This window comes from Belonocnema kinseyi, chromosome 4 (assembly GCF_010883055.1).
Source record: "Belonocnema kinseyi isolate 2016_QV_RU_SX_M_011 chromosome 4, B_treatae_v1, whole genome shotgun sequence".
Taxonomy (NCBI): Eukaryota; Metazoa; Arthropoda; class Insecta; order Hymenoptera; family Cynipidae; genus Belonocnema; species Belonocnema kinseyi.
Window position 1 is genome coordinate 71702190 of NC_046660.1, and position 12614 is coordinate 71714803.

General features: G+C 27.5%; 1 protein-coding gene across 1 annotated transcript in view; it reads right to left on the bottom strand.

Moving 5' to 3' along the window:
* Positions 1 to 9417: 9417 nt before the first annotated feature.
* LOC117170961 overlaps positions 9418 to 12614 on the bottom strand; it is a 202975-nt gene continuing 199778 nt past the window's right edge. The window contains exon 15 of the mRNA XM_033358003.1: positions 9418 to 9672. Coding sequence (XP_033213894.1) covers positions 9418 to 9672 — 255 coding nt within the window. The remainder of the gene's footprint in view (positions 9673 to 12614) is intronic.

Sequence of the window (12614 nt, forward strand, 5' to 3'; positions counted from 1 at the left end):
TTGATTTTTTCTGTCATTTTTTGAAAAAATACCCCTAAAAGTAAAATTTTTTTGTATAATTTTTAAAGCTTTACTATCCGTCATATAATTTAAAAAATTAAAATTTGAAAACATTCCAAGGGATTTCTGAAGAGTGTTAAGATTTATAATCAATTCAAAGGATTTTAAAGACATTTTGATTGATTCATGATATGTTATAAGATTTCTAAGTTCAGGAATATTAAAGGATTTTGTAGGCTCTTATCAAACAATATTAATTATTTGTTCAGGATTTTAAACTACTTTATACAACTTCAAATATTAAAAGGGATATGGTTAGATTAATTGTAATTTCAAAGAATTTTTTAACATTTTGATCAAATTAACAACAAAAACGTAACTTTTCCGAAGATTTCAGTAATTTTAGGAGATTTCAATAGCTCGCAATAAGTTATATAATTTAATTTCCCAAGATCTCAAATGTTTCATGAAATATCATGAAATTGCATGTAACTTTACGTAATTTGAAGGGATTTTATATCATTTTTAATTAAATTTTCATAACATGTATTCAGAAGGATTGCGGGGTTTCAAAGATATAAAGATATTTTTAAATAGTTCGAGATATTTTTAAAATTTTAGAAAAATTTGAGAGATTTTGAAGAATTTTGTATATTTTACTATATTTAAACAAATTCCGAGGTATTTTAGCAAACTTCTCATGATTTAAAAGAGTTTAAGGTATTTTTAAAGATTGAAAGGAATTTCCCAGAGCTAAACAAATTCCAAGGGAATTCAAAAGATTTCAAAGAATTGGAAATATTGAAATATTTCAAGAAATCTCACGTAATATCAAGGAATCACATTAGACTTTATGTAATTTCCTGGGATTTTAAAAAAGAATTTTAAGGTATTTGAATAGATTTTATAATATTTAAAGGTATTTCCAATGATTTAAAAACAAAGAAGGATTTTTAAGAGTTTTCATGATTGTAGGATTTTTTTAGACATTTCAACGAATTTAAAGAAATTTGGAAGGATTTTCAAAATTTTAAGGTGTTTTAAATCATTTCAAGGCATTATCAGGAGTTGAAAAAAAATGTCAAGGGATTTCAAAATATTTCAAAGGTTCACATTGTTATTTTTTAAAATTAGTTGAATTGCTTGGAAAGCCCGTAAAATAAGGTTATAAAACTTAAAGTCCATGTAAGTCCTCCGAAATTAGTTGAAATTCTCTGCAATCCCTTAAAACTTTTAGTATCTTTGAAAACCTGTAAAATTCTCTACAACTTTTATTAACTCTAAAGAAATCACTTAAAATCCCTGTAAATTATTGGCAACTCAAATTAAATTAAATTTATTCATTAAATTTCTGGGAAAAAGGTTTATATCCCTATAAGTCTTTGAAATTCTTTTATCTTGTGAAACTTTTTGGAATACCTTAACATCACTTGAAATCTTTTTTTACTGTTTTGAAACCTTTGGAAATCCTACGAAATTCCTTGGAATCTCTTGAAGTCCCCGGAAATGCTTAGGAACCTTTAAATAGAAATTCTAATAGAAATATTGAAATAAATCGTTGGTTTGTAGTTTCTCTATTTTTGCATCAATTCTTCCAATATTTTAACATTCTTCATTTCTGTGCAGATGGGCATCGTAAAAGAATGCGTAGGATTGCAAAGGATTGCATACGATTGCATCTGAGTGAAAATATTTTGAAAAATTATGTTACTACTACTTACATGAGGGAAAGGAGAGGAAAAACATTGTTTAAAAAATTTGTTACGTAATTTATGGATAGACGCTAATCTATATTACTTGCTGGAAAATTTTGACCTCGAAAAATAGAAATTTTAATTAGATTCTGATTGATATAATCGTATTAGTAAATGATACGTATTCAATTTTCTTGTTTTTTTTTCTAATTTGGCGAAAGGTAATTACAGCACGTATTATTCATGTACGAGAGTACATGTACATGTGTTCATATATATCGTTATATTTTGTTATCTTTCTAGGTAGGTAGCGACGTGCTTGCGGATCGTAAACTTTATACATTATTGCTTTTCCGATAACCACGTCACACTCGCTCTGGCTCACGACCGTCCATCTAGTAACGATCACTAGATAGTATACTACAGGTTGCTTCAAGTGTGAACACATTCATCAACTTTTAATTCCTTTCATATTAACAATGCTTCTCCAAATTCAGTTTACTCATGACACGAAGAAAACCCAATTTTTCAAATCGAAATCCTTTTTTGTAGACTAAAATTATCTTGCTACTTCAGAAAATACATTAATCATCTTTCTGCCTTCATATTATAGTAAATTATTTACTTTCGTTCGTGTGTGATTAGAAAATACAAGTTAGAAGATTGGTAGGTGCAAAAAAACTAAAAAAAGATAAACATAAACTATTTAAACTATTTAAACTATTCAAACACATGATTAGAATACTCGAATTATCGAATAGCTCCAATTTTCAAGTGAAGTGAAACTTTTTTTATTTTAACCTCAAATTTATGATCAGAAACCCCCTTTTGCTGAGTTTGATGAAAATAATTCAGTTTTTTAATTTTCAAAAAATTTGGGCTGCTTCGAATAAGAATATCGTACTTTTGAATTTTTATCTCCAGTTTATCATCAGAAAAAAATCCTATTTCCAAATCTTGACGACATTATCTATTTTATTGAATTTTTCAACAATGTAGGGTGTATAGATACAATTTTGTAATTTTGAATTTCAAGTTGCTTAACTTGATCTTAAATTCATTACCAGAAAACAGAGAAACGATCTAGGTCTGAATTTCGTGGAAATATCTACTAATGTATTAAATTTTCCAAAAATGTGACTCACTTCGATCCAAAATAACATTTTTTTATTTTGATCCAAAATTCATGAACGAAGTTCAATTTTTTTATTCTCACCGGAGATTTTGTAATCAAAAATCTAAAACCTACCCAGTATTAAGTTTAATAAAAATCCATTAGCTTTTTAAAATTTGTAAAAATTTCGGCTAAATTGATAAAAAATAAAAAAAATTTAAATTTTGATCTCAAATTTAGGACCCTTAGCTTCTTTCCTTATAGAATAACTTTTTTTTGTGATTTTGAGCTAGACCGGTCATCTGGAATTTTTTTTTTAGTTTAGAGATTTTAAAAGAAATTTCATCTTGTTTTTATGAGAAAAATGTTTTTGACGTTCAAAATACAATAAAACGATATTTATTGTATTCGTTCGCGTCTTTGAGATGCATTCATCGACCTATTTTTGAACCTTTTATAATCCACCTGTACGAATTTATAAAGTTGAAAAAATTGCTCATTCTACTTATAAGAGAAACACTGTTTTGATATTTAGTATACAACAATTCTATAAGAATTGTATTTGTTCACATTTTCGATATGCGCCGATCAAGCTACTGTTGAAATTTGTATGACAATCAGGAGCGATTTTTATCTTTTCTAATAATGGCTTATTCTGTTTATATCAGAAACACTTTTTTAATATCCAAAATACTCTGATGTAATATGGGTGTATTTGTTCGAGTCTTCAAGAAGCATCGATCGAACTGTTGTTAAACCTTTCATTATCCAAAAGTACAGATGTATATGATGTTGAAAAAAAGAAGATTTATTCTACTTACATAAGAACTTTTTAAATATTTAAAATACAACAAATACTAAATGCAGTATATTTTTTATATTTTCAAAAATCATCGATCGACCTATAGTTGCAAAACCGATTTATAAACTTGAAACATATACTTGTTGACACGCGAAAAACTTTTTTAACATTGCGAATACATAAGTTATATTTTTTCGCGTCTTCGAGAAGCATCGACTTTCCAATTAAAGAAACTTTTATGACTTATCAAAACCTACCAATATTGATCAAAAAATTGTTAACAAAATTATTTACTTTGTTTGTGTAAGGATTTTTTTATATTGGGATATAATTTAAAAATAATTACACCCGTAATGCGTACGCCTACAGTAATTGGCAGATATTAAAAAGAGAGGGTTTCGATCGTGTACTTCATTTCTTTTATCCAAATTTTATGGATCTAATTCCTTTTAGAAATTAATACTTGGCTGATGGAACCTTTTAATTTTCAAAATTGGCATCAAGTTTTAAATTAGGTTAAGTGGCCCCTATCCCTCGTCACAGGTCCACCTTACTCGTTATTTTAGCTTTCGTTATTCGCCTCATCCTTCATATTCGACCTTATTTTTCTGTCTCTCTCTCTCTCTCTTTCCCTTCAATCAATCACTCAAAATACACATGCATTTGCACAAATAACCGATTTATCTATACTAACAAATTTCTCCTAATTGATGCAATGTACAAACAGTTTATATTTTAATCGCGGTGTAACTGTTTTGCCTTGGGCGATTAGCGATTTTCGTCGTAGCTATTTATAATAATTACATACAGTAGTCACTAATATGGAATATGTATAAAGGATTTTCAATTTTTTCACACTGGGTTTCTCTGCATTGTTTCTATCACACTTCTCCCTCTCTTGCGCTTCAATTAGATGCAAATTTTCTTTCAAGTGAGGTACACAAAATTGTTATGCAAAATTATGAAAAAATTATGGGAAGGAAATTGGAAAGACAAGAAATAGTAAAATGAAGAAAGTAGCACATTTTGCACAAAAAAAGAATGTTCAAATTACCATTTTTTGCAAATGTTTTTCACATTATTGTTTGAAATTATGAACTGAGTAAACCATATGTATAAAGGGGATTTAAAAATATATTTGCGTTCTCATTCTCAGAAAATTGTATTTAAAGTGAAGCAGGAAGTCGCGAGATAATTATTTGCATGTGTTTACATACGAAATAACGTGCCAGGATTTTCCCAAGGTTCTGAGCGAGCACTTACCTTAAATATTAATCTATTGTATACGGTGCATTATGATTTGTGTATAGCAAAACAATCTGTACACATTGTACACTTGAGTCTCTTGTCATAATATTAATATTATATTAATATTAATATTTTACACACGCACGACTCGAAACTTTAACAATATCTAAAATGGTCCATTACGGAAAAGCTTGCTGGGCAGCGAAAACTGTTAGTTTGAAAAAAATTTAGACTTAAAGTATATTGATTTGCTATTATTATCTACACAAGTGACGTTCCTTCTAAATATTACAATATTTACTGGAAAATAATGCTATCCAAAATTGTAATAAAACATTAAAAATATAAACAATTTAAGAAATTGTTATTAAAAATTTTCTAATTATTAGGTTTTGAAGAGTTTTGAAATGATAGTTAATAATTAAAAAAATCATAATAAACGATTGACAGAGTTTGAAATTGTGCATTTGAAATTGAAATATTTTATTTTGAATTGAAGATTCTCGAAATAAAAGTATTTCAAATTTTGAAGCGATTGCAGTTTGACAATTTTAAATTGACAATAATAAATTGAGTAAAGCCAAGTTGACACTGAACATGAACGAATTCGAATTTCCTTCAGAACTAACAAGAAATTTTAGTCGCAGAAAGTTATGATATGAAAACTTTTTCGTATTCAAATCCTTGAAAATTTTATTTACTTAAGGTAAATTTAAATCGTTTAAAAATTAACCAGTTTTAAATTGTTAATCAGACTTTTTAAAATTAATCACTTTCAATTTTATTCGCAAAATTAAAAACTTGTGTAAAGGAACAATTTAAATTCGAAACTTTAAAATTGTATCCACACAAAATTACAAAAATAATTTAATTTTACTGCGCTTTTTATTCCGCATACTTTAATTTTTATTTTAAAAAACACGATTTTGAACTTTTTCGTTTCAAATTGTTAAATTTTTAACATTTTCTTAAAATTATCATTCATCAATGGAAAGTTGCAAATAAATATTTTATAAATATAAATTATTTATTTTTCAAACCTTTAACTAAGAATTCGCCAATTTGAGATATAAGATAGAAAATAAAAAAAGAAGAATGCCCAAACAGGTTGCTATATATGATTCCAGTCTTTAAATTTATACAATTTTAAGGTTTATAATTTACATTTTTGTTCTTTTTCAAGTTGACTTTCAAATGTTTAGAATTTTAGAACATTTATAATTAAGAAATAAATCAATTTTCAATGCCTGGTTCTAAATACTTTTCAATTTCAAAGTATGAATTTCAAAAATATATTTCTGAATTTTTCATTATTTGCAATTCATTCTGGAGGACTTTAATTTAGAATAGTTTATTCACAGATCCTTCGAACTGAAAATTCCCAAAGAATCAATTCTTTCAATTCTTTCAATTATTTTTATTAATTTTGTTTTAATCAGTCACTTTAATGAATCTTTAATTGAAAATCCGACAATTTAAAGATTTTATCCTGGAGATTTGAAATTATTTAAAAAAAGAATACAAGAAAATATCGCTGTGAATCGAATTTTTAAGATTACATAATTTTAAGCCTTCATTGTTTTGAATTTATTATGGATGGATTCAGTTCAAAATTTTTTATTTACAAATACGATGAATTGAAGATTGTGCAACTATCAAGTCTTTCAATTTCATACTCAATGACTTCGAAGAATTTGAAATACGAGATAATTTTCAGAACATTTAAACATAAAGTTATTATATTTCAAACTGACTATAACGGCTTTTGATCAAGAATTTTGCAATTTTGAAAGATTTAATAGTGATATCGTCCTAACATTTTTTATATTTAAATTTAAAACAACAACATTGTGAATGACAGATGGGATACCTTCAATCTGTTTCAATCCAAGAAGAAAAACTTCAATGTGGACAGAATGAATGAATGATAGATAATTATAATTATTATTATTCCTGTCAATGATATTTGAAAATTATCGAAATAAAATAAGACAAGTCCAAAAATGCACAGAAGCTTAATAAAGAGAAATTGAATTTCGTTGGACCTGTGTAAAAACTTGATTCGTTAATCGAAATCGCGAGAGCAATTTAATTAGCAGTTTGATGTCGCATGCCATACAGTGAATAATTTGGTCTCTTTGGTTAATGTGAAACAAAAATATTTGCATTTCACCTGCAGTGAAATTGCTTTCATGCACGGTACCAGCAGAGAAAATGAAATAGTTTCCAGTTCCCCTGCACGTTTCGGCACCCTTAAAATTTTTTGTGATCCCTTCTAGCAGATAACGCTTTTCTGTGAAACACTGTTTGGGTTTTTATATACGAGAGTAGTGATACGAGGCACAAGGCTCCTGGTTACAAAAGGAACAAAAAGTGAGGAAGAAGAAAAAAAAAGTTCCTTTCTGTCTATAGTGAAAGCGAATAATCTATCAGCCATGCGTTTTTCGAAATGTGGGTTTAAACATATACGAAACTCTCGAAAGACTCAACGATTTTGAGAAAAATCGTACAATTTATCATAGCAGAGTAGCGGATAAAATTCATTTAAAAAATTTCTTTCTTTTTCCTGATTTCGCCCTGAAATTCTTTTATTTTTCCTGCTCACTAATATTTAAATTTCAATCTGGTAATATTTTCAACATAGAGTTTTTATAAACGAAATTATAAAATTTCAGATTCAGCATTTTAATTCTTAAATTTATTAATTTTAACTAAAAAATATGATTGATATACCATTAACCATAATTTTTTAATTTGATTAGACGAATTTTTAATAAAAAAAGTTGAATTTTCGAACAAAAAGATGACTTTTTAACAAAAGAGCAAAAGTTTGAACCCAGACGTTTAATTTTAAACCTTAAAAGAAGTATTTTCAACCAAATGATCGAATTTTTAAACAAAAATGAACAAACTAAAACCAAAAGCAGTTTCATTTTCAGCCACATAATATTATTTAAACTTGAAATTTCGAATTTAAAAGGAGAAGATGAATTTTCCAACAAAAAGTGTGATGGATGATATTTCAACCCAAACATTTGTTTCAAACAAAACAGTTAAGTTTTCATTCAAATAGCTTAATCGTCAAACTTTAAAGATAAATTATTAACCAAAAAGTGACAGTTAATGTCTTAACCAAGAAATATAAAAATTCTAACCAGAAAAGAAGAGTTCTAAATTCATAAGATCGGCAATTCACATTTTTTCAATTGCGAAGATGCATTAAGCAGAATCTTGAATTTGCATAATATTGAAGATCAAAAGTCAAGAATTTCAAATCGAAATATTCTAAATTGAAGAAATTGCAGAAGTAAATCATTAAAATTACAGAATTTTTTATTTTAAAGCTTAAAAATTACATCTCTTTCGATCGTTAATTTTCAAAATTAAAAACTCTTAAACTTGGAAGATTCAAAATTTAAAGTTCTATTTTGAAGATTTAACAGAGAAAATTGTTCAAGTTTAAAGTTTTTTAATTTAAAATTCTTTGATTTTAAAAATGTACAGTTGAGAATTTATTAACTTGTAACGTTCATAGTTTATAATGATCAGATTTTGATCGCTGTTTTAGAATATGCAGTTCAAAATTTAAGAGATGAGACGGAAAAATCTTTAAGTTTAAAGATATTTTTTTAAATAAACATTTAGGAATTTGTTAATTTTGAAAATCAGAAGTGAAGAGTTTTGAATTTTAAATCTACCGAATTTTTAAAAATTTCAAATGTGAATCATAAGAATGAAAGAACATTTAATGTTAAATTTCCCAAACTAAAAAAAGCTTTAATAAAAATATAAAAAATTCAAAGTTCTACAATTTTAAAGAGCTTTTATTGAAATTGTAAAATTTAAAACTTACTTTGTTTTTCAATGTACAGTTTCAAAATTAATAACTCTTCGATTTAAAAGATTAGCAGTTCAAATTTCTACTATTATGAATAGTTACCACTGAAAATTCTTGCATTTGAAAATTTTTGGAAGATTTTTCAATATGAAACGTGTGCGATAAGAAATTATGGAGTTTTAAATGTTTTTTTTCTTTGAGAACGTTCAATTCTGAAGATTTAAAATTAAAACCAATTTAATTTTGTCGATTTTCGATTGTTAAATCTTCAATTGCGAATCGTGCAAACTTGTATAAAAATGTGTCACGCAATTTATAGGTGGCCCTGAACTCCTTTCACTTTTGAACATTCTAATTGATGTGCATATTTTTTGTGATTTATAACAATGTAACAAAAAATGTTTGAATAATTGGATAACGTCATTTTTTAGCACTTTGCAGTTAGAAAGATCGTCACAGTCGAAAGGAGAATTTGCCAATCGAAAATGCTAATTCTCCCTTCTTAGTCTGAGTTTTTGAGCACATTCACTCTCCCTCTCACTTCCTTTTCCCTTTCATTAACTTTCTCTCAGCCATACCATCTGAGCCTGAATTTTCGCGTATATAATGTAGCTATACATACATGTATACATGTAGTTGTGTATATATAATCTGCACAAACCGTGAAGTTTGTCGTTTGTAGTGGCGCTTAAAGCTTTCTCGAAGAAAATGGTCATCCGTGTCACGAGATGAGGTCCTCGAAAAACGAGGGCGTTAACATCGACGTTAAGGATCTTTGGAGGAAGCAACTTATCAGCAAAGTAAACCCCAGGAAAAAGGCCGAAGGTCTCGATGTCAACTTGGCTTGACTACTGAGCGGCAATTTTACTTCGACCTCAGCCATTTTGAAGATGGAGAGTAGAGGGTGTGTGTGGACCTCTTGATGCCTATTGTTGATCTTATCGCTAAGGTCCTGCAGCATCGACGCACACTCCTCCTGAATAATCAGAAATAAATGTTCTTATTAGGATTCCAGAGAACACTGATATACTTTCATAAAAAGTCTCTAGGGCACAAAATGTGTATTCCTCGAAATGGAACGTATAAAGCAGAATTTTTTTTTTAGTACTATAGCATCCCGTCTAGAAATTCAAATGGGGAACTAGTCTGGTTCCCGACCATTCGACCCCACTTAAAGTCGGGGGCTAGTCGGAGCCTGATCGGGTACTAGTAGGGGTCATATAATAATACATCCGCGTGAAATATTAACCAAACTCCCCAAAATTCGTGGAACATCCCCTAAAACTTTGTCAAAGTACTTATTATATACGGAAATCTCCATAAACTTTTTTGAAATATTTAAAAGTGATCAAATTTACCCAAGATTTAATAGGGAACGTATCCTGCGCCTAGAAATACATAAATTTATGTAACTAAAATTCCACAAGATTTGTGGAACATTAATTCAAGAAAAAAACTTAAGCTGGAAGGCAGCAATGGAAGAGCTTTGCTTTGAAGGAACCACCATGTTGGTCGCAGTAGTCTCTGCTTCAGGTAATTATGTTTTGTTACGTGTGGACTGCTGTCTGAAACACTCGACGCGTCATTTCTGTTGCGCGAGAGGCGGCACGTCGCACCCTTGCGGATTTTCTTTAAAGCTACCAGTCCAGAACCACAAGACTCAAATGAAGGTGGTAGCGCAATCTGAACTGTACCGTGCTTAATAGTTTACTACTAGGATACTGCTCTTCACTGATTAGTCCCGACTTGTAATAGGGCCAAATGGGGTTATTTCAACACGGGATTATCCTGTATTTTGTTGAAATTATCTTTTTTTGGTGAAGAGTTGAGATTTTTGCCTAAAGATTCTACTGTTTAGTTGATAATTCCTTTATTGTGTTAAAACTAGTTTTTTTGTGTGAAATTAATTTTCTTAGTTGAAAATTCAACTGCTGGGTTGAAGATTGAATTACCCAGTCAAAAATTCATCTTTTGGCTCAAAATGCATAATTGCAGTTGTAAATTCATCACTTTGTTTAAAAATTCAAATATTTTCGTTAAAAATTCATTTTTTAATTGGAAGATGTTTATTTCATTTTTTATTGCAAATTTACATTTCTTAGTTGAAAATTCATCTTTTTTGTAGAAAATTCGTCTTTGTCGGTAAAAATAAATTAATCATGGTTAACAATTCACATTTTTCCTTGAAAATTTAACAAAGAAGATTAATTTTTTATCAGAAAGGACCAAGCTGTAACAAAATATATAAATATTCAAGCGAAAAAATGAATTTTTTTAGTAAGGCGATTAATTTTCTAAGGAAGAATACGAATTTTCCACAAAATGCATGCATTTTTAACGAAATAGTTGAATTTTAAAGTGAGAAAAGATACTTTTTCATACATAGTGACAAATTTTTAACGCAGTAAAATGAATTTAAACTATATAGTTCAATTTCTAACTAATAAGGCTGCTTTTTGTATAAAAAATGGACAAGTTACGTTTTTAGTTGAAACATTTAATTTCAACCAAGAAAAAAAGGACTTTCAATAAAGTAACTTACTTTTCAACCGAAAATGATAGTTTTTGATCAGATTTGATTAATTTTCATCTAAGTAGATTAATTTTGTACCAAAAAATAGAATTTCTAACGAAAAACATGCATCAACCCGTAAGATTAATTTCCGAACGAAAACTACGAATTTTTCAAGAGGCAATTGAATTTTCAACTGAAAAAGATAAATTTTCAACTAAAAAATAAAAATATCAACTAAAAACTATTAATTTTCAACTAAGAAATATAAATGTTTAACAAAAATTGGAGCATTTACCTTTCGATTAAGAAAATTAATTTTTTAAAAACGAATGTTTACAAAATAAATAAATTTTCAAAGAATGAGTTAAATTTTTAATTAAAATTATTCATATACAGCATATAAAAAAATGTCTACAAAATACATTAATTTTTAACTAAGAAAAACAAATATTCACCAATAATGAAACAGAAAAATTGTTAGTTAATTTTTTTTTAACATAAACAACAAAAATTCAAGAAAATGGTTGAATCTTAAACAAAAATTGCAACTAAAGCCAAGATAAAGCCAAATGCAGTATTTTTTAACGATGCAGTTGAATATTCAACTACAAGAAGATAAATTTTAAACCATAGAGTTGAATTTTATACTAAAATTTTCAATCCATACATTCAATTTTTAATTCTAAAAAGACGAACTTTTAACAATGAACGAAGACTATGCAACAAAAATTTGTATTTTCTTGCGAAGTAGTTTATTGTTTCACCAAATAGTTAAATTTTTAACCAAAATCACGAATTTCTAACGAAGAAGATTGATTTAAAAAAGAACTAATTCTCAAAGAAAAATATATTAGTTGATATTGTAATCCAAAATAATTTTTATTTTAAATAAAAAAATAGTTAACTTATTCCAAAAAGACGAAATTTCAGCAAAATATATGAATCGACAATAAATTCAAATTAATTTTCAACCAAACAGTTCTATTTTAAATGAAATAAAAAAATGAACTTTTTACCAGAAGAGATAAATTTTTAACCATATTTTAAACTGACTCATTTATTTTCAGAAATCTCAAGGAAATTCGTTTATCATTCTAAAACTCTTGAAGATCCTTAAGAAGCTTCAAAATTTTGTTCAAAAATTTTTAAAACTCTACATTTTGTTTTAATTTTGTTTAATATTTCAATTTTTGTAAATTATCTTTAAATCTTTTTAAAACCTTTCAACTCAAATTACTGAATATGTTGTAAAATTGCCCTTGAATATTCTAGATTCGTTTTTTATACATTTGAAAGTATTTTTTAGTTTTCTTTAAACAATTTATTTTTAAAATTACAAATTATTTTTAAATTGTCCACAAATTTTAAGAATATCTTTCTACTCTATTGAAATCTTCTAAATT